At 59.5% G+C, this 21,586-nt stretch overlaps 1 protein-coding gene across 7 annotated transcripts in view; it reads right to left on the reverse strand.

Moving 5' to 3' along the window:
• The window catches only part of AGAP3 (ArfGAP with GTPase domain, ankyrin repeat and PH domain 3), a 111,218-nt gene that overhangs the window by 4,395 nt on the left and 85,237 nt on the right, over positions 1-21,586 (reverse strand). For all 7 annotated transcript variants that reach the window (XM_035319810.1, XM_035319806.1, XM_035319807.1 and 4 more), the window contains 2 exons: positions 14,396-14,569; positions 10,049-10,210 (listed from right to left, as the gene is read on the reverse strand). In XM_035319810.1, the coding sequence (XP_035175701.1) occupies positions 10,049-10,210; positions 14,396-14,569 (336 nt within the window). The remainder of the gene's footprint in view (positions 1-10,048; positions 10,211-14,395; positions 14,570-21,586) is intronic.

The raw sequence follows: 21,586 nt of genomic DNA on the forward strand, positions 1-21,586 counted from the left end.
GCACAGCGGTGACCACAGGCAGGCAGGTCATGGCCAGCAGCGTCCCCAGGGGTGGGACAGGCAGAGCCGGCAGGGAGGCCCCAGAGCTCTGCCCAGCCCAGCCCAGCCCAGCCCAGCTGCTGCTTGCACAGCTTGCCACTGCGGGCTTGCTCTTCCGCACGTGAGCAGCCACGGCCCCGTTCCCCACCATCCTGGACTGGGAAACACGGGAACGCTGCGGGTCTGGACCTCTGGGAGCTGCCTGTGCCCTGCTCCCCGTGCCCTGCACGTCCCACCCCCTGGGGAAAGCTGCTGGCCTCCCGAGCAGCGGGACCAGCCCCTCTGCCCAGCTGCTGCCCCCAGCAGCCCCGCTGCTCCCGAGTGCTTGGACCGCCAGGCACTCAGAGTCAGCTGGGAGCACCCCTAGAGCCGCAGGCTGCCTGCTGGGTGCTCGGGGTGGTGTCAGCTGGCAGAGCGGGCAGCATGGCCAGCGGGCAGCGGGTTCCTGGTCAAGCACCGTAGGCCCCGGGAGCTAAGGAAATAGCCCCAAAACAGCCAAGAAGGATGAAAAGCCAGGCTTAAAATACGGTCTTCTCTGGCTACTGCTCTGGGTGCTGGAACTGCTGCCCCGCCTGGGCTGCCCGAGCTGGGCCCAGCACCAGCCCAGCCCACAGGCGGCGGGCAGGGGGTAACAACCGCACTTGGGGCGCGCTGCCCCCTCCTCACACCCCGGCACCAGCACTTACCTTTTATTGCCAACTTCAGTAGTTAGTGCAGTAAATGACTTAACTAAGCGGGGCCTGAATGGAATGACTAATAAACGTTATGTCACAGCACACGCTTCAGCTCATAGCAAAATGATTTGTAATTACCTAATTAGCGTTATGCAAATAACACCCTCATCTCCATAATGTGCCTTCCCAGCTCTCTATTAAAAGCAGGGAGTCAACTGCACAGCTCCAGAGACAGCGCAGGGGCCGAGGGGCGCAGCCCGGTCCGCGGCAAGGCAGGGGGTGCGGGGTCCCGCGGGGCAGACCTGGGGGGCGCGGAGGGGCCAGGAGGGCTCCAGCTGCGAGGGGGAGCAGCAGGAGGGCAGCGAGGAGCAACCTGCAGTGCCCAGGCAGGAGGCGGCTGCCAGCCGGGTCCCGTCTGCCCCGCCACAGGCACGGCACGCCTCGGCTGCCGCTGGGCAGCCTGGCAGGGGCTGGACCAGGCTGTGTCCACAACCCCCCCCTCAGAAAATGCCTGCAGCCCGGGAGAGGCTCCTTGAGGAAGGACAGCTTTGGCGGGGGTGGGAGGAAGGCACAGCCCTTCCTCCCACGCTAGGCTCTTGCTTCCTTTGGAGGCACCACCACCGGCACCAGCAGGTACCAGGCACAGCACCCATCTCTCTCCTTCCACCCATGTACACCTGCCTGAAGGTAGAACGCTGCTCCTGCTGCTGTGCCGTGGTGGAGCGTGCCATGCTCCGCACAGCAGGCTCAGGATCTTGCATTTCTTGGGGGTTTAAAACCTGAGTGAAACCTTGCTGGGCAGATGCCTGCCCCACGCCACTGCTGAGGGCACTCCATGCGGTGTCCTGCACAGCAGCACCCGTGGGGGCTCGGAGCTCCTCAGTGCTGATGGAATGGACTGGAGCAGGAATGCAAGGCCTGGTCTCCAAGCCCCAGGGAGGGCCAAACGACTCCCAGTTTGGTGCCAACTGGTTTGCCTTTACCAGAGAGGAAGGGGAAGCTGTTTCATGCACTTCATCCCAGACTCAGCTTGGGACTTCTGGGGAAACGTGGCTGCAATTGCCTTTCTCCTGCTGGGAGAGATCTGGGTCAGCAGGAGGGGACAGGACAGGAGGGTGCTGGTGGTCGCAGGGCTGGACTTGTCTCCCCTCTGTGATGCAGTTGCCTAAGTGGGCAATGAAGCTTGCCCAGCACTTTGCCCCTTCCTCCAGCTCCCACCACTGAACAGACACCACAAGATCACTGCTCTGGGGAGCTCCCTGCAGGCAACACGCCTCCTACCCTGAGGATGTTGGCTGTGCAGGCTCCAAGGACAGCAAATGCCAGATCAGAAACAAGATTCTTGGAAAGTACACATCCAGTGACTGCTGAACAGAGGGAGAAGAAATAAGCGGTGACAGCCAAGTCACTGCCACCTGGGCAGCTACGCGAGCACAGCTCCTGTCCCGACAGCTGCAGGACCAATTGCTGCAATCTCATCCTGCCTGGGGCTACGCATGAATAGCCAAGGAGGCAAGGGTGGCACCTCTTCCTGGGGGGCAGCGGTTGCCCAGGTGCTTAAGAGAGAATTTGCAGTTCCCAAACCTTGGATTGGGCCACCCTGTTGGAGCAGTGATCAGCAAAGCCGCCAGCGGGGCACCCTGCTTTATGGGGCCCTATCCTCATTACACCTCTCCCCTTCCTGGTCTGAGCTATCTGTGCCTGCTGTCAGTGTGTTGCAGAGCCCAGGCCAGCCGGGACCCGGACCCAGGAGGGTTGTCTGATGCTCTTCGGGTGCTGCTGGGCTGCTTCTGCTGCCAACGGGATCGCAGCAAGCAGGCTGGCAGGCTCCAGGCCATGCTCATGGTTCCTGCCATGGGCTCATGCGACTCCATCAGCCTTGTTCCTCTCTCCCTTGCTCAGGACCTCTCCACGGAGCACAAATCTCAGCCCAAGCCTTCCTGCACCAGCACACTCCCTGGTAGAGCTGAGGCAAATGAATGCCTGCTCTGCAGTGCCTGCCTGCCCCCAGGATGCTGCACCGGGCTGGGGCACCACGTGTCTCGTGGTCCTGTGCCCGGGATGTTCGTGAGGTGGGGCAGGCGCTGCCCTCCTGCTGGGCTGCCCGTGCCTGACAGCGGGGTAACAGTGAGATTTCTGGGGCTTTGGCCCCACTTGGAAAGACGTTCCCACTGCTGCAGCTGGGGGCATCTGAAGCCCTGGAGTTCCCTGGCCCTAGCCCCGGCATCGGTCCAAAGCCCCGGTGCTGGCATCACAAACTGCAAGCCCTCTGTTCCCCTTCCTCCTTTGTGCCTCGGGGATTCCAGCTTTACTCTGAACAAAGGGCCTGATGCTCTCAGCAGAGCCCTGGAAGAACTAACAAAGGCCAGCGGCTTTTCTTCCACGCCAAGGGTCCTTTTCTCAAGAGAAAACATTCCTTTTCTTTCCTTGCAGCAAGTCAGGACAGCACGGCAGGACCAGAGCTCTCTGGAGGCCTGGGAGCGGCTGGGCTCGGGGAGGAGAGCAGGGAGCTGCGCGATGGCAGTGTCAGAGCCACAGACGGGGTCCGGCAGAGCCAGGAAGTGAACTGAGGACCCAGAGCAGCTCCGGTGGTGTGCAGGCCCAGCTTCTTGTCCCAGACCACCCAGTTTCTGGGAAAGCATGGGGCTTCTTCGGGTTCTTCTGGGCAGTGGCACAGATCTCTGGTGTGGCGGGGTGAGAGACCAGGTGAGAGGGTGGCACAAGGCAGATGAGGCGGACAGGAGGAGCTGCACTGCCTCGAGCTGCACTGCCTCTGTTGGTACAGATCTGGCAGCGAGCCCCGTGCCACGTGCCCCAGCAGCAGGGTAAGGCCCCAGGGGCAGCCGGCACGGGGAGCCCTTCCCTGTCCCTGGGCCGAAGGCAGAGCCCCTCTCCCTGGCCGGAGGCTGCCTGCAGGCGTGCTGGTGGGAGTCCATTATGCCAGCTCCATTAGAATTAGTGGGCAGTGGAAATGAACGAGCCTGTCTCTCTCCCTCTTGATGATTTTTTGATGATGTTTTAAAGACTGAGCTCCGTGAAGAGTTGCTGAGCAGAGTATGGTGCGAGCCGGCTCTGCTAATGGGTGTTAACCCCCTGACCCAGCTCCAACGCTGCCCAGCAATGAGTGCTCCAAATGAGAGCAAAATTAACGAGGGCACTTCACAGCAGCCAGGACGGGCCAGAGCCAAGCAGCATCCAGACACAACCAGTAACCGAGTCACCAAGCCGAGAGGGCTGGAGGACTTTGCAGCAACCTCGAGGGCTCATCCTTCACCAGCCTGCTGTGGCACAGCAGGGAAGCCAGCAGCCCCCGCCGCCACTAAGCCAGCCTGGGGGGAAGCATGCCCTCCCGGCCAGCAGAAGAGCACCGTGGGGCTGGGGAAGGGACAGGAGAACTGAGATATCCTGCACACACCGCCAGGAACCAGCACGGGGTGAAAGGAAGAGGGTAAGGGAAAAGCCCCGCCGAGGAGCCAGGTCAGGACGGAGCTCAGCTGCCCAAAGATGCCCTGGAGCTGAGATGGCCAGCAGGCTGGTGGGCCTGTCACCGCCATCTGCCGAAGCAGCAGAGGATGCTGGAGAGTGGAAGCAGCACGGGGAGGAGACGCAGTGGCATCCCAGGAGTGCTGTGCTTACAGCTCGTGCCAAGATCCTTTGCTCTACGCTCAGTGGGAGGAAGCACAGCTTAGAGCAGAAATGGCACTTCAGGGTGGCTGAAAACACTCTAGCTTTGGTACTCAGCTGGGTGCAGGGATCTGTCCTGCTCTGAGAAGGGCTTGCACCGCACGCCGCAGGGATGCGGACAGCCCATCCCCCTGCAGGGACCTCGGCATGGTGTCGAGAGCTTCCCACCTTCTTCCCCACGGACACGCTGCTTCTCCTGGGGTGCTGGATGGCACCTCAGGCCAGTGTGCCTCCCCCGGCCACATCCCTTACAGGCACCCGAGGTCCCCAGCTCTGCACCCAGGGCTGGGGCAGCACCCTCAGGGCAGAAGCACCGATCTGGAGCACGCTGCTCCCTCTCCCTCAGCAGCAGGACACAAAGCGGCTGCCTGGGGAGGACAGAGAAGATGGAGCGATGCTGCTCCAGTCGCTGTGGGATGCAGTGACGTGCCTCACAGCGCAGCAGGACCGTGCTTCCCCAGGCACTCCAGGCACGGGGCTGCACTGCGCTCCCCACACAAGGCCCCGGTCAGGGCTTCCCACCCCAGCCCACACGACGCGGGGCGACACTTCCCACGCTGCTGGATGGTGCAGGATGGTGTGGGACAGCGCGAGACGGTACAGGACACCTCGCCATGCACCCCAGGAGGTGGAGGATCCCCCTCACCATCAGTGAAACAAGGCACGGCCGTACTGAGCCAAGCCCTGCTCCCGGGGCAGCAATCTCCTCTTCCAGTTCCACTCTGCCCTTGTCCCGGCTGTTTCCAGTCTCTCTCCACGCCACCCTCTCCTCACCCCATCCGTTCTCCCTTTGAGCTGGTGCAGCAGAGGTGCTTCCAGCTGCCCTGGGGAGCAGGGGGGTCACCCAGGGAGGAGGCAGGGGACACTTCCAGAGTGTGGGGCAAGTGGCAAGGAACCAAGGGCTGCTCCTGCCGTCAGGGGCCCGGCTTTGCTCTCTTGCTGCGAAGTCTGTGAGGTGTCCAGGAGCTGGGCAGCCAGCAGGCCCCCCAGCCTCGGGATGCTTGTTTGCAAGCTGCCACTGTACCACATCATTATGAGGTGTTTGGGATATCAACAAATTAGCAGGCGTCTGGGAAGAGAAGGATGCAGCACCATTCGTAAATGTCAGCTCGCTGCCTCCTCATTTTGCAGATCATTAAACCCAATATTCCTAACCTGTATTAGTGCAACGGGGACAGGCCCCCTCCACGGCGACAAGCCGCCAGGAGAGCCGCAGCAAGAACATTGCTATGGAGACCCCACAGCGCTTCTGTCCCGGTGCCCCGAGACCCCCACCGTGCCCCAGGCTGAGCTGGCGCCTTCCCACCACCCCCTGCCCACGGGGCTCAGCGCTGGGGGCAGCAGGGCTGGGGGGGCTCTGCGCAGTGACACAGACACACCAGCTCAGCCGGGCAACAGAGGACTCCTGGGCACCGAACGTGTGCGTGCACGCATGCATGTGTGCACGGTGGGGAAGGACAGCGAAGGCAGTCAAGCCAACGTAGCCAGGCAGGGACGATGCTCCTGAAGGATGCGGGGTACACGGAGGGGTCACCCCAGGGACCAGGGGTGTCACTTCTGGGTACGTGCTGCAGGCTGTGCAGCAGCACCGTGGGGCTGAGGCACCAGCAGGGCGACGCAGCGTGTGTGTGCTGGGGATGCCAGGAGGGAGGGCACTGATGGCACGGTCATGGTGCGTGCAGAGGCTTACAGCCAACACCAGCGTGTTAGGGGTGTGCGTACAAGGGTTTCCTGGGGGGCAACACGGAGCCGTAGGGCAACGGGAGCCCCAGGGCGCCCAGAAGGAGAGGGGCCGTGGAGGCAGGGGATCGGCCATGGCCTGGCGATGCCCAGGCACGGGCTGTCTTCCTCCTGCCAGGATGGAGCAGGGGCTGTAATGAGCAGGAGTGACTTGTTAGCACTGAATTAAGAGGCTTGGCGGAAGGGAGCGTGCGGGTGACACAAGCTGTGTGGGGCAGGCGGGAGCTGAGCAATAGCAGCTGGAATCCCCAGCAATCTGCTAAGTGCAGCTCAGCCCCGCGCTCCCAGCTCGCCGAGATCGGCCTCCGACAGCCCCTGACAGTTGGTATTAATCACGCACATCGCCCCAACACAACTCTTTACTGGCCATCAATTTCCCGTGGGTTTTAAAACTAAAAAACAAAGACAAAACCGCGTCGTTTGGCCGCCACTGAGAAGCACATTAAGGGGCTGTCAGCTTCTCGCCATGCACCCTGCATCACTCTTTAAGCACATGAGAAGTTCATTATCCCCGGAGCTCTGGCAGCCATGGGGATGCTGGCGTAGGGAGCGTCGTGAAGGTGCTCCCACCGTCAGACATGCTTGGTGCCTCCCGGGCCCCTGGCCCCACAAAAAGGGGCCAAAGGTGTGGGGCACGGAGGCGGCACGGCTGCAGCAGGGAGCCTGGGCTTGGCTGAGCCGGGATGGGCACTGCCGGGGCAGCGCTGGGCTGGGCTGTGACTGCCAGCAGACCCCAACGGTCCCTGCAGCCCGACACAACCCCACCGCCGGTGACGGTGACGGGCTCTTCCCCGGGGCTGCAACGTTCCTGACAGCCTGACACCGCATTTGCCAGCCTGTGGGTGCCTCCTGACAGCCTGCACCGCGCTCTCGGGTTTGGTGACATCCCCGGCAGCCCAATACCACGCTTGCCATAGTTTGCTGATGCTCCCTAGCAACCTGACACTGCGCTCTCTTTAACATGCGACCATGTAAAAAAGCAACAGCTCGTTTGATTTATGATACTTCAGAACAACTAAGATTCAATTGCTCCGCACGTCCCTGGCTCTGATTACCTCCTAAATGAGATAAACTGATGGCAATTTATCCCCAGACCTCACCAACTTTCCCAGGATGCTAACCTGAGTCGCTCGTGCCCTGCACACGCAGGTTTGGGCTGGGCCCTCCTGAAGGCAGCCCGAGCTGCCTGCTCCTCAGCTCTTGTGCCCGGGACAGCGCCGTCAACCAGGCTGCAATGGCGAGCTGAGCCTGGCACCTCGCGTGGCCGCGAGGTCTTCTGGCAGGAGTTTTGGTCAGCTCCTGGAGGCAGCGATCCCTGCACTGGCACGGTGCTGGGGCAGGCTCCTGGGGCGTCCAGCCGTCCCCGGGCTGTTCCCCATGTCCCTCCCAGGGTGGCGTGCCTACCTGCACCGTCCCTGCCACAGCGCCATGAGCACCGGAGGGGTGCCTGCTTGTGCCAGCCTGGCCACAGAGCGTGGCAGCCCTGCTCTTTGCACAGCAGTTCCTACACTTTCACCGTGTTGACTGTGTGAAAGCTAAAAGCTCGGCTGATCCTGCTGTGAAAAAACTGCTGGTCAAGGTTCAAAAGCAGCTAAAAAAGATTCGGTGAAGAATCAGACCTACTTATGGACACCGGCCCACGACACAAGTCATCGGTCATGCCCGTGATGTGGGCATGCCTCTGCCGTGCCCTGGTGATTCCTCGCAGCCACGTCCTCACCGCTCCCTTCCCATCGCCGTGCTGGAGCAGGCTCAGCGGCCCCTGCCACGTGTCCCAGCAGCGGCACGGTCGGTGGGCAGGTCTCTGGGCAGGTCTCGTGCTGCTCCCCGTTCTGGTGCCAGAGGCTTCTGGCAGGAGCAGCGGCTGCGTGCAAGGTCTGTGCAGTGACAGATGAAGTGAGGTAACTGACACTTCGCTGGCAAATGACGTTCGGTGTTGATAAATGTGAAGAAGTGCACATCGTAGGAAAACAATACATTGCTCCAACACATGGCAGGGATCTAAATTGTCAACCCGAGACAGGGCCTGGGTATCACTGACCAGCACAACACCGTGGTCAAGGGCCGGGACAGGGGAGAACAGAAGACATTCCGATACCCTCAGACACATTATGTGGCACGGCATTGTCACTACGTGCAGGCTCAGTCACTCCACCTCCCAGAGACACTGCCCAACAGGGAAGGAAAGCGCAAGCGAGCATGTGTCTGAAATAAAACTTCCTGTGGAATGACAGAAAAATGGGGAAGGCTGGGCTGGGCAGCCAAGGCAGAGGGCAACAACCAGCTGTCCTGATTACAGGGTCTGCATCAGCGCCGTATAAAGGTGTACCCGTTTGTAACTACTTTCTCCACTAAGAAATTGTATTTAATTTTGTGTAGCTTCAGATCTCAGTCTCTGCACCTTCCTGAGCCACCACCAGCTCCGCCGAATGGACCCTCAGTAGCAGACTGCTCTCTGGTAACACCAGTCCGTCACTTCTCAATCTTCTTCCCAGCAAGCTGAATACTTTAATGTCCACATCATAAATACATCAGTCACCCCCATCTCCATTTTGGGACCCTCTTTACAACTCTTTCCAGTATTTCCAAGCTCTCCTGCAGTACTAATGACGGGGTGAACCACAGCACTTCGGCACACACTTCCTTAATGTCATGTGCACGCTCCGATATCCCACTTTGCAGATACATAAAGAACACTTGTCTCCCTTTTGGACGAAGTGCTGGACTGAGAACTGCTAGCTGAGGACAGACCTGGGGCAGGGCAGTGAAACATCTGAAGGGTCAGCATCTATCCATACTTCAAAAAGTATCAGTTTAACAAGCACAAATCCTACTTCTTGCCCTCCATGAGATGCTCAGGATGTCTGAATCAACCACCACGAAGGGAAAGCCTTTTCTAAACTCAGCGGTTTTCAGGTGAAGCTCAACTACAACAGAAAATACTGAACAACAGAGCTGCTGAACTGCCCTGCAGACCACCACCACGACATTTCTAGGAGGGAGAACTGGTGAAGAGTTGTTCTAGCACAGGAAACCTGGGCCATTGTTTACAGGCTGACCTGTGATTTGGAGCAAGATGCCAGGACAGCCGCAGCATGCTTTGTTAGATGTAGGCTAGGCTCCGCTTTCTGTTTAGTTTTACAGTGGCCATTTGTTTCCAAAGCTTGTACTTAATCCCTATATTTAGCCATCCGAATTAAATCCCTATTTTGGTGTACTACAAAAGCATATTGCCTGCTGTGGGACACGGTGACTGAGGGTAGAATCAAATCTTAAAGCCCGAGGACTGCATTTTCCACAGAGGCCAACCACAGATGGAGGCTTTGGAGAACGTGGTTGCCAAGTTCTTCTCTACCTGGACAAATACGGATGACTTTTCACAAAGCTCCCTGCCAGGCTTCAAGTCCCCCTTCAGAAACCACAGAGATGCCAACATTTCCCAACAGAACAACCATCAGTAATTCTCGCGTAGGCAAAGCGACATGTACTTCTGCAGCAGGTTTCCTGAGGCAGATGAACTCTTCCAAAAAACCCTCCGCCTGCGGCAGGTGGACAGCACAGGCCCTTGAAGTGATGCACGTGTGGCACGCTTACAGGCAAACAGTAACAGGCTTTTATGGCAGAAGCCGTCTGTACACCTTCAGCACAGTTAAGCACACTTGAGCTATATGGTGTGCTCCCAGCTCTCCTAACACGGTGAGTAATTACTGCTACCACTAATAGTCTGTGCAGGCACAGGCACGGTGGCAGTCCTGCGGGCTCTGCAGGTGAGAGGCCGTAGGCAGATCAAGCAGGGCTGCTGCTTCCTGCCAAAGCACCGTCCAGCTGGGACTGGGGGCGCCCCGAGCCCCACGCCCGGCAGGTCTTGGTGCCCAACGCACCGAGCCGCCTGTGGGGAGCAGGCTGCCTACCTTCTGCTGCTGTGCTGGGGCCGTCGGGCCGAGTCGTGCCTGTGCTCTTTTTCCTGCGATGCTTCTTCCTGTTCGCATGCGGTGATGGAGGCGGCTCCAGCTTCGGGCTGGCAGCGTTGGAAATGTTCGGGCTGGAGCTGAGAGAATCGGCGGTGCCGTTAGCTGGGGACAAAGACAAAGAAAGTCATGTACAGCAAGACAGGGGCAGCCCGCTCCTGCCAGAGACAATCAAGTGTCCCGGAGACAGCGCCAGTGCTCTGCTGGGCTCAAAACCACACAGCCCCATGAGGCAGGGCAGGAGCCACACACGGCCCTACTGCAGGAGCAGCTCCAGCAGCCGGCCCAGCTCGGGGCCAGCAGGGTCCCTGCGCAGGGTCAGCCCCGAGCTGCTCTGCACAGGGACTTGGCTGGGACGGTCAAGACGGGGACGGCGCTGGCACCTCCGTGGCCGGGGCAGGCCCCACGGGGGCAGCCTGACAGGGCACAGCAGCCGGTGCATCCCCCCGTGCGCACGGCGCAGCGGCAGCGTCCACGCTGGGTAATGCCTGCGTTCTGGGAAGGGGCAGCCCGGGAGGTGCTCTCACCCCCCCAGGTGCAGACCGGGGTCCCGGGACTCACACCACCGCTGTGGGAGCACCGGTGCCCCCCGCACCGCTCCGCCAGACGGGGTGACTGGGGTTGCCACACTCAGGAACCTAAGCATGATGGTCTCAATAGGCTTCCGATACGGAGCTGAAGAAGCTGCATCCCCAGCAGCAACGCACCAAATTTATCCTCAATCATACTGTTCCTTACAATTAATAGCAGAATTAGAAACAATCAGGGAGCTGCCTAATTACTGTCAATTAGAGCGCGCTAATCAAGCTCCGATCACACACACACACGCTGCCGCTGCACTCACCATTAAATGTCAAATTTCATTAGAGACCAGCAACAAAATCAAAAGCCTGACATTCAATTTCAGCAGCACACACAGCGCAGGCTTCCAATCAGCATAAAAATGCAGACTCCGGGGAAGGCAACGAGGCGCAGGAGCCCTTGCTGCACTGTTAACCCTCTCCGAAATGCACTCCTGTCTCTCCAGCATCCACCTACCCCCAGGGCATGTCTGGACACCCTGCTCCCACCCCGTCCCTGTCCTGGGCAGCTCTCTACAATAACCTGCCATCTCCCATCAAGTCCCAACCTCCCATTCCCACTTTTGATGGCACCTGAAAGGAAGAAAGCAATCACGGTGGCTAACAAGGGCAGCACCCTCCAGCAGTGGGGACTGCCTGTGACTTGGCAAGCCCTTTTGCCACCCCAGCCTTGCCTCTGCTCTCCGTTTTCAGCCCAGTTCAGCCAGGCTGGCTCCCAGGGACGTGGTTCATCTCGCTGCCATGAGATGGAAGCCCAGCAGCGGGGCAGAGGGGGCTACGGACAGTCAGGAGCTGCCCCATGCAGAGGTCTGGGTGCAGCCACTGTCCCTCTCACGCGGCTGGCAGAGGATGTGGTACCAGAGCTTTTCCATCTCTGGTTTCTGCTGGATTTGACACACACTGTCAGGGTGCTTCTGTTCGTTATCCACAGGGAAATAGCTCACCCTTGACAATTAAGAGAGAGAAATCTAATAAAATCAGACTTCATTCTATAAATATGTATTACTGATGCTGTTCAGCAGGACTATGTGTGGAGCAGGTGTGAGGCACCTTCATCTCCCAGCCTGGATGTCAAAGGGGACCTGAACTTTCTTGTCTGAGGCTACCCGTGGTGCATCCAGCCTGACTCTGCTGCCCACCTGCTCATGACACCTCTGGGCCAAACCGTACACCACTGGCACCCTGCCCCCCATCCAGGCTTCACATGAAGGTCCTTCTGCAGCTTCCACTAATGCGCCTGCAGGCTGCAACGAGCCTGACACCTCCCACGTCCCTGCTCTTCTTACAGCCCAGCAGCTGAAGCCAAAAAGCTGGGGATCTCTCCCCAGCAGGACAGCAGTGAGCTCCGCCAACCCACCCGAGGGTTTCCAGGTACCCATCTCACCACGGGAACCCCTCCGTGAGCACAAGAGGCACCCTCCTGGTTCCTCTGTCCGAACCAGGTGGCCTTACGGCAGCCCTGGGTCCCCCCAGGTGGGCTGCAGAGGCTGTCTGACAAAGGACAAACAAGGACTGCCCTAGGGCACGTCTGTGCTGACCTGTACAGCCACGTCCCTTGAGCTTGCCAAGGGGCGAGAGGAGGAGGCGGCACATCTCTAGGAGCAGGCAGCCCACACCCTCTGCATGCACCCAAGGGTCTCAGGAGCCTCTTTGACGCTGAGCAGAGAAGTGTTCCACAGCCTGCCCTGCTGCGGGGAGCTGGAAATCCAGTGCAGAGGTTGGGCTGGGGCTGCGCAGACCCTGCGACACGTGGGTGCAAGGGGCAGAGGCAGCAGCCTGCTGGGCGCACAGCCCGGGGCAGGACCAGAGCCCAGGGACCACCCTCTGCTCACCATGCCCTGGGGCCGGGGCTCGCTGCAGGGCTCTGCCGGGCCCCAGCCCCTCCTTGATGCCCCCCGAGTTCTGCAGGCAGGAGGCTGGTGCTGAGATGGCGGCTGTCCCTGCCGGTGTGCCAGAGACAGTCGGGAGCTGTGAGCAGCTGCCGACGCTGCCCCAGGAGGTTCCCAGGACAGCTGGGCACGTCGCTCCTCGTACCGGCGGCCCCTTCAGCACAGCTCACCCAGTGACCCCCCTGGGGGGGCTAACACAGAGCAGGGCAGGGCGGGACTGGCTCTGGGGCGCAGCGGGACCCATGCACAGTGGTCAAGCAGCCACCAGAGCTCAAGACACAATTAGCACGAGTTGACATTTCACCCCTCTGCATCACGGGAAGAGGTGGCAGCATCTCAGCTCCGCGCGTGCCCGTCAGTGGCTGCTTTGCACGAAACAGGCAGTTTGCTCTGGGGATGGGGAGCAGAGGCTGGCTCGCTGTTGTCTGACACCCCGGAGAGAGCCAGGGTGAGCAGAACGCCGAGTGCAGCCCTGCCGGGGCCCTGCCGGGCTGCCGGGGGAGCACAGGGGCTGCCAGGAGGAGCGGCCCTGCAGGCCCTGGCCTGGGGCCGTCCAGGCGGAGGCTTGGCTGTCCGGAATTCACCGGTGCAAAGGCAGCGTGTGTGCCGACAGCAGCACTGCCCGTCTGCTCCTCTGCACCGGGGCTGACCTGCGGCGGTGGCTCGGGGGCACTCCCCGCAGCCCTCACGGCGGCCGCTGCCTGCGTGCGCGGCTCCCCCAGCGGGGCTCAGGCCGTGGGGTGCCCCGTGCCCCTCGCCCAGGGGGGAGACTGCCCGTGGGGGACGCGCCCACTCCCAGAGCAGTGCCCGGAGCAGCCCCCCGGTGCCCCACTCCTCTGGCGCTGGCGGAGCGGCGGCTGCCCGGCTGCGCCCCGTGTCCGAGGCGAGGGGCGGGGGGGCTGCCGGCACATTAATGCTCAGAGCTGCGCCCTTCCGCTCCCGTCGCCTGCGCTGCCCCATCAGCAGTAACAGTCTGATTAATTCGCTTCCAGCAGGGAGCTGATGGGGCCAATGATGGAGCCGCTGCATCAGGCGCGCTGAAATTGATAGTTTTTCACAGTTACAAATGAGGAGCCTCCTCAGCTGCAAATGGCGCCCGCACAGTCGGACTCCGGTAATGATCATAAAGAGGCTCTCTTTAAACTGCGAAAGCCCCTGGGACCGAGCGGGGGGGCGGCTGCCGCGCTAATGAGAACTACAAGGGGCGAGCAGGCATGGAAATGGCTCCTCCACTCTTGATGTGCATTTAACTGCTTTTTTAGTGCGGCGGCAGAGCCAGGAACGAAGGAGTGATGAATGCAGCACAAAAGCATTTATTTTCCAATTCGGCAAAGTGGCTACGTTGGGAAATGTATGAATTATTTTAATTCACTCAACTGTCCTGAAACATCACAGAGAGCGAGTGAGCGTGGGGGGAGGGGGCGGGACGCGCTCAGTGTGTGCACAAGAGACAGGAATTACTCCTATTCCTTCAACTGCCCCAAAACCTGGCAGAGGGGGATGCTGACGAGGAGCGGAGATGGGGGAAAGCGATGGTTTCTCCTGGCACAGTGAGTCAAGAGGGGGGCAGGCAAAGGAAGGCGGTCAGAGAAGCCCTGCCATGAAGGAGTCCTTGCTGCACCATGCCCTGCAGGAGAGCTTCTCCTTCCAGTCTGCATGCTGCCAGCTGACCCTCATGATGGTGGGACAGTCCCAGCAAGCACCCAGAGGCTGCATCTGACACCGCTGCACGACTCCTGGGCTCAGGACTGCCCCTGTCACCAAAACAACCCTCCCCAGCTGCTGCAGCTGAGGGGAACGGGGCCAGGAGTGCTACTTACAGGGGTTGGGGCAGCTGCCGGGGATAGCCACGGCCTCGTTCCACTGGTCCGCGCTGGAGACGGAGTACGAGCGCTGGTGCATGCCGTCAGGCTTTGAGCTGAAGCCCACCAGGTTGATGCCGCTGATGGAGCGCTCCGAGTGCAGGGAGGTGCTGCTGGTGGAGTGGGGAGCACCTGCAAGAGAGCCACGAGGTTAGCACAGACCAGCTGCTGTTCTGAAGCACGATGGAAGAGGGCATAGCTGTCCTGTACCCGATGTGACACGTCCCCAGGTGGCCCTGTGTGACAGTAGGCTCTGTCTGGCTCATCTCCACCAAGTGGAGCCAGTGCCTCACCCCAGAGGCGACCAGAGCACTGCCCAGCACGCAGCACTTCTCAGAGGGACACCCAAGTCAGCGGATCCCACCTCAGCACACTGGGACACGCAGCCAGGCATCCTGGCACGTCGCCTCCCCCTCCAGCCAGGTTTTGCAGTTGGAGTTCACGGTGTGCTTGCCATCTCCACCACAGCCTCAGGCACCTGGACGAACGCAAGCCCACCCCACTGCCCGTGTGCCCATCCTCTCTCAGTTTCACTGCCTGCATGTCCCTAGAAAAAACACTACCTTGCTGGAGGCATCGGGAGTGAATGGAGAATCTCATGGAGGACATCAAAGGGACAAGCAGGGGAGCAGACATCTGTAGGGATCGTACATGGGAGCACCTCTTCCCACTGGCTAGAAACCCCTTGAGCTGCAGCTCAGGAGTTTGAACCCCCAGGAAAGGAATGTTTTGGGGGCTACAGGCAGCCATAGAAGACAAGATCACTCACAGATCCCAAATGGGTCAAATGTTTCAGGATTACAACAATATCCACGATTTCCAAGGTATTATAGAGTTACTCCTGCTGTTGAGGCTGCAGGCAATCTGTCTGGGAGGAAGACTGCCCCAGGGGGATGAATCCAAACCTGCCAACTACAAGCACTTTCCTACACCTTCCCCCCTCCCGCATTCAGCTCCAGCCACTGCCAGAACGAGCGCTCTGGGAGCCTGGGGCGAGCAGACCGTCCCTTTCCCTGTGCTGACACTACCTGTCCTCCTCCCACGCCTGCAGGTGCGGGTGCTGAGCTGGGGCTCCCACCCCAGCCCTTGTGGCCACAGGCGAGGGCAGGACGTGCTGAGCAGCTTTGGCTGCGGAGCCCAGCGGGTGAGCAGAGCCCGCAGCCTGCCTGCTGCCCCCGGGCCGGTATTTAAACGGGGGTCTGCTCACGGGAGCAGGATGGAGAGCAGCAGCTGAATCCTTGCGTGAGCAGATCCCTAGCTGGATCTGCTACAGCCAGGGCAGCTCATTCTGCCAAGCCTTGTCATGTACAGTCAGCTCCGTTTTGTTCTCCAGCGCCTCATGGCAGGACCTTCCAAAAAGAGCAGAGCACCGTAAACTCCCCGTGCTGCCCTAGGTTTTGTACAAGAAGTTACGTTTCTGTTATGCTGTTATTGTACAAGAAGTTATGTTTCTGTTACGTTATGCTATTGTACAAGAAGTTATGTTTTCTGCCAATTCCATGAAAACCTAAAAAATGTGACTCAACTGTCATCAGTGCTACAGGCTGCCTGAGGCTGCAGAGCACCTGGAACTTCAGCCCGAGAGGCCCAGATCTCCCTTCACGGCGGGGTGACGGGACCGCAGCGCTGCTGCCACGCACGCCCTTCGCTCACCACACGCAGGGCAGAGCGGGTGCTCCTGCCCTCCTCTCCAGCACTCCCAGCTGCATGGCAGGGGGGCTGCCCACCTGCCGAGGGTCCCACCGCCCCGCCGGGGGTCCCACCATGCCGCCAGGGGTCCCACCGCCCTGCTGGGGGTCCCACCGCCCTGCCGGGGGTCCCACCACCCTGCCGGGGGTCCCACCATGCCGCCAGGGGTCCCACCATGCCGCCAGGGGTCCCACCGCCCTGCTGGGGGTCCCACCGCCCCGCCGGGGATCCCACCACCCCGCAGCGCTGGCGCGAGGCCGTGGGGCTGGGTGCCCGCAGCCCCGAGCCACCCAAGCGCGGTGCTGCCGGCTCCAGCCCCGCTGCTGCACGCTCCCCCTCCCTCCCTTGTTCAGCGCCACAGAAACACGTGTAAAACCATGACACTGACTTTGCCTCTAATTAGCCCTTAATTTACAAGACACACTCGGAAGGGTAATTAGCTGGCGCTCTGCTCCTGACTGCCGCATCCATCTCCTCTTGCCTCCTCGTGGGAGGGAGCCTGATGCCACTGGAGCAGGGACAATGCGGCTCTCCTGGGACCAGGAGGAGCTGGGTCCTGGGAACCAGGCTGCTGGGATGGGCTGGGATGGGGTAGGAAGAGAAAGAAGGGAGGGGACAGGAGGGGAGGGGACAGGAGGGGAGGGAGGGACAAGCTGCCCCACATTTCAGACAGTGCTGGCCACCCCTGGGCCAGGCTGCACGCAGCACAATGTGTGCATTGCACAACCAGGGAGGGGAGGGAGGCAAACATCAGGGGTGCCGCAGAGAGAAGAACCCTGCAGAGCCCCGGTGTGCCCAGATTTGCTCCCTGAGCACCAGGAGCACTCCCCACCTATGGCACGTGCCCTTCCACGCAGCACTGGGCTCACAGTGCCCCTGTCCTGACCACAGCCAGGGACAAGTCACCCACCTCCACGGCCAAGCAACCCTTTAAACACATCCCGTGGTGGGTGAGGACAGGCACAGAAAAGCGCTGACAGCGGGGAGTGCTCGGCTTGCCAGTGGCCACCCCTGAGCAAACCATGTTGCTGGGGCAAGCAGCCACAGCTGCGGTGCCAAGCCTGCGGGACACAAAGCACGTGCAGATGAAGACATATGTGGGAAACACAACGATGCGCCCAGAGCCCGCACCGCGCAGGCACCCAGCATCAGACTCCCAGATCCGCTGCCTGCCTTGCCAGCAGCATGTGTCACGAAGGCACAAAGCTAATTTGAAAATTTAATTTTGCGATGACACGGTGCTGCTATGACTTCCAGGTACAGCATCCATCAAGCTCTGCAGTCTCTGCAGGAGATTCCTGAGCTGTTCACCAGGTGCCTGGACTCACCCAGCTGCAGAGGGCTGTCCTCACAGCTCAGCTGCTCGCTCGGTTTGCTGACCTCTCGGCTGCCAAACTCCAGCTTGTCTCAAGGATCTGTAAGTCGGTCCCAGCAAGCCTAGAGCTCTCCAAAATCACCCTCTTTGAAAGTGACACCACCAGCAGTTCCATGACAAGCTCCTTTTAAATCAGTCAAGCAAAGTGAAAGGTAAATAAAAGGGCTACATGTAAAATACTAACCGCATCTCTGAGCCAAAGTCCTGGGAACTGAACTCTTCGTGACCCTGCCTACAGGCCCTCAAGCAAAGCTCCTCCAATCGCTGTTTCCTCAAAATTTTTTTTTTTAAAAAAAAAAGCCTAATTGATGACATAGCAGTAAATGGAAAATGACCTAAAAACTGAACATCGTTTTTCACAGTGTGGAGCATGGCAGATGGGCAGCCTCGGTAAAACGTAATTCAGTGCAAACTGGAAATTCTTCATTAAGGTGCAGATGTGCAGAGAACTGAACGAAGGTGAGTTAGCACAAATGGGTGCTGTCAGTTGCAAAGGAGGTATTTGCAGAATCACTCAAGGACCTTTGGACAAATCTCATTTCATTTTTTCAGCAGTGATTTGGCAAAATAATACGCAAGTTCTGGTGAAATTTGCTGGTGACGTTATGTTGGAAGTACTCCCAGGACCAAGGAGATGAGGATATAATGCAGGATTTTGAAAAGTGAGCTAACAAGAACACAACAAAATTTATTTAGTACAAAGTGCAGAGATATGCACCCCAGAACTAATAGGCCTGATTCAGAAAATCTTGGGGAAATATGTACTGGTTTCCATGGGATTAGTATCACACCTTGGTGTCAAGAACATCTGCACTGGTCTGGGATTCCTGCCTGACACCACCAGAGCAGGAAGAATTCTGTGAGCACCACCTACACCTCACCTAGATCCTCACGCACAAACTACCACCTTGGGAAAAAAATAATTCAAGCTGCAACGGGTACAAACAGCAAATGTGATTTTCCATTCCTTCTAACTCTTGTAGCCTACCTGCCCACATCCTGCTGTCCTGAACTGCTACAGACCACCTGCAGAAACAGCACAAAATGGACGGACATGCTAAGTCACTTATTTTTTAACAGGAGTAACACTGAAATACCTACAGTCTTGATAGCCTCATTCAGGAAAGGACTACGTACTTCTCTTCCTTGAAATACAACGATGTGAGCAGCACTGAGGAAACCAAGCCGTGACACACCAGCTCCACCTCCACCACTGTCCAACACCCGCGTCTCAGCAAGCTCACAGCGAGGCCAGATCACAGAACCACAGAATTGTTGGGGCTGGAGGCACCCCCAGGTCCCCCTGGTCCCCGCCGTGCTCTAGCAGCCCCTGGAGCTGGTGCCCAGCCCCACGCCAGGTGCTGCTGGAGCTGTGCAGGGAGCAGCCCCCAGCCCCTCTCGGGGCAGCCTGGGCCAGGGCTCCGGCACCCGCCCAGCACGGACGTGCTGCTGGGGGTCAGGGGGAGCCTCCCGGGCTCCAGGCTGGGCCCTGGGCACCGCTGGGCAGAGCCCGGCTCCGGCCTCTCGGCACCTCCCTGCAGGTGCTGCCGGCCATGGCTGGGATCCCTCGGAGCCTCCCCTGCTCCAGGCTGAGCAGCCCCAGCTCTCCCGGCCTCTCCTCACAGCAGAGGGGCTCCAGGCCCTGCGGCATCTTCCTGGCCCCACACCGGGCTCTCCCCAGTGCGTCCAGGTCCCTCCTGGACCGGGGGCCCAGCACCGGACCCTGCACCCCAGGGGTGTCTGACCAGCATGGAGCAGAGGGACAGGGTCCCCTCCCTCCACGGGCTGGCAGTGCTCGGCCCCAGGCAGCCCGGGGCTCCCTCAGCCTTCCTTGCCCAGGGCCCGTTGCTGGCTCATGTCAGTATCTACCATGAAATCTGAAGGTGCAGACCTCTGACCTGGTCCCTGCTGTGTGGAGAGAGCTTCACTCTGTTCCTGTGCTGGAGCTATGTTCTGGCCCTGCACCATTAGTCACGGATGGGGTCATCATTTTTGCCTAAGCAGGAGACTGGGCCTCATCCTGTGGATAGAGCTTGGCCTCAGTTCTGTGCGCATTCATCATGCCTCAGCTGGATTATCCCAAAGTGCTATTTATCTGCGTGTGAAGTCACCACTAGCACTGGCTGATGCCATGGTGGCAGCTGTTTTTGGCCATTTCTGTAGCGAAGTCAGGAGGCTGGCTGGACACCCCATGTTAGCTCAGACCGCTGGTATGTTCTCCTGCCTCCAGAAACACAAACCCCTGATCCCCCGACACCCCCACCTAGAGACAAGGGCAGGCTCGGACGGTTGCCTGTGGCTCTGTTGATGGGAGGACCCGCAGGCTCTCCCACGTCAGCGCTGCTCTCCCGGGCTGACGTGATGAGTGACGCCTGGCTGCTGCGTGCAGGAAGCAGGGCTTGTCTGGGGGACCTGTGTGGTACAAAGCTAAAGCAGCACGAGCAGGGCAGCAGCTGGGGAAGTTCCCCTTGCTCTACGGCAAAGTACAGCACAGGCCTTGGCCCTGCTCTGGCACAGGGAGAGGGATGCCTCCTCCACACACCACAAGAGGCTGCTCTGCGGCAGAGGCTGCAGGCCATAAGGTATGAGATGGTGATGGAGGTGTCCCAGGGAGGTCACCCTGACGCTGAGCAAACCTCACTTTCGCACTGCAATAGGCTAATAACACCCACAGCACACCAGAGTAGTGCTAGGAGCTATCTGCCAAACCCTGTCCGAAAGACCCAACCGTTACCACTTCCCATCAAACAAAACTTTAAGGTACTTGTTGCCAAGTGACCATCATTTATCCTCCCTAATAGCTAGAATTACTGACAGTCACACATGTGTAATGGCTCTCCGGCATTCTGGTGGCGGCCGCGGCCAGAGCGCGTCCCAGAGCCTCCCCAGAAGCCACGTGCGTGGTACAGCCGCGGCAGCTCTGGACCCCAGCTCCCAAGCAGCGGGCTGGATGGATACCCACCTCCAGCTGGTGGGAACCTCCTCAGTTCCTAGAGACCAACTGGTTCTTGAGGGGAAGCAAGAGCCAATGAGCCTAGTTAGGCTGCCTGCCCGTGAAATCCCTGCTGGTAAGGACATAATTCACCACTTCCCATCAATGGGCGGTCAGCTGCCACGCACGCAGGAATGCAGCTATCCTGGGAGCACCCCTTGGCTGCCTTTCTCAGCCCTCCAGTGCACATCCAGGGCCAGAAGCATCAGGTTGGTTTTGTGAACCACACACTACATGCTGCTTTGCTGGGCATACTCAGTTCCTTCCTCGTGAACTGTTCCTGCCAGTAACAAGACTGAAACACACCAAAATACAGACGCGTCATCTGACAACAGCAAGTTCTTCTTGGGAGGTGGCCACAACGGCAAGCAAGCACCTAGACAGCCCCACAAGCCTGGTGGGACATGATCTGGGATGACAGATGTCCTTCCCAGTTCTGCCAACAGCAAACGTCTGTGTGCAATCACTGATCCAAACTGCCGGCAACTGAGGTTTCCCAGCCCTGCTTCTTCACAAGGCCATCAGGATCTGCCAGCTTGCACACAGTGGGAGCCACTGCCTTTCACTGGGCCTCACAGATGCTCTGACACAAGCGTAATCTCCCTCTTTTCTTAGCGAAGTCTTTGGAGAGCACATTTTTGGACATATGCGTGTGGTAAGTAGTTATGTAACAGCCAGCTCCGACCAGCGCTGCCCTGCGGTGGGACCAGCCGCCAGGAGAAACAGCTCTGCACAGCCCGGACCCCTCTGTGAGGACCTCACAGGCATGTGAGATCAGCCACGGCACCCCACACCGACACACGAAACTCATCTTGGGTTCAGATGGTGGCTGACTCCACGTGGAGTCAGCAGCAAACCGGAGAAGCCTGCAAGCAGGCATTAGTTGTGGCTGCTCCCCAAGCCCCTCAGACCCCAGGAGCATCAGCAGGGGAATGTGGGCAGCTGCAGCAGCTCAGTCCTGCACCAGCCTGCGCCCTGCCCACACCAAGTGCCCAGCCGCAGCACGCAGAGCCTGCGGGAGCACGCCTGGACTCACCAGGTACACGAGGGCACCCAGTGAACCCAGGTACACGAGGGCTCCCGGTGAACCCAG

This window comes from Oxyura jamaicensis, chromosome 2, assembly GCF_011077185.1.
Source record: "Oxyura jamaicensis isolate SHBP4307 breed ruddy duck chromosome 2, BPBGC_Ojam_1.0, whole genome shotgun sequence".
NCBI lineage: Eukaryota > Metazoa > Chordata > Aves > Anseriformes > Anatidae > Oxyura > Oxyura jamaicensis.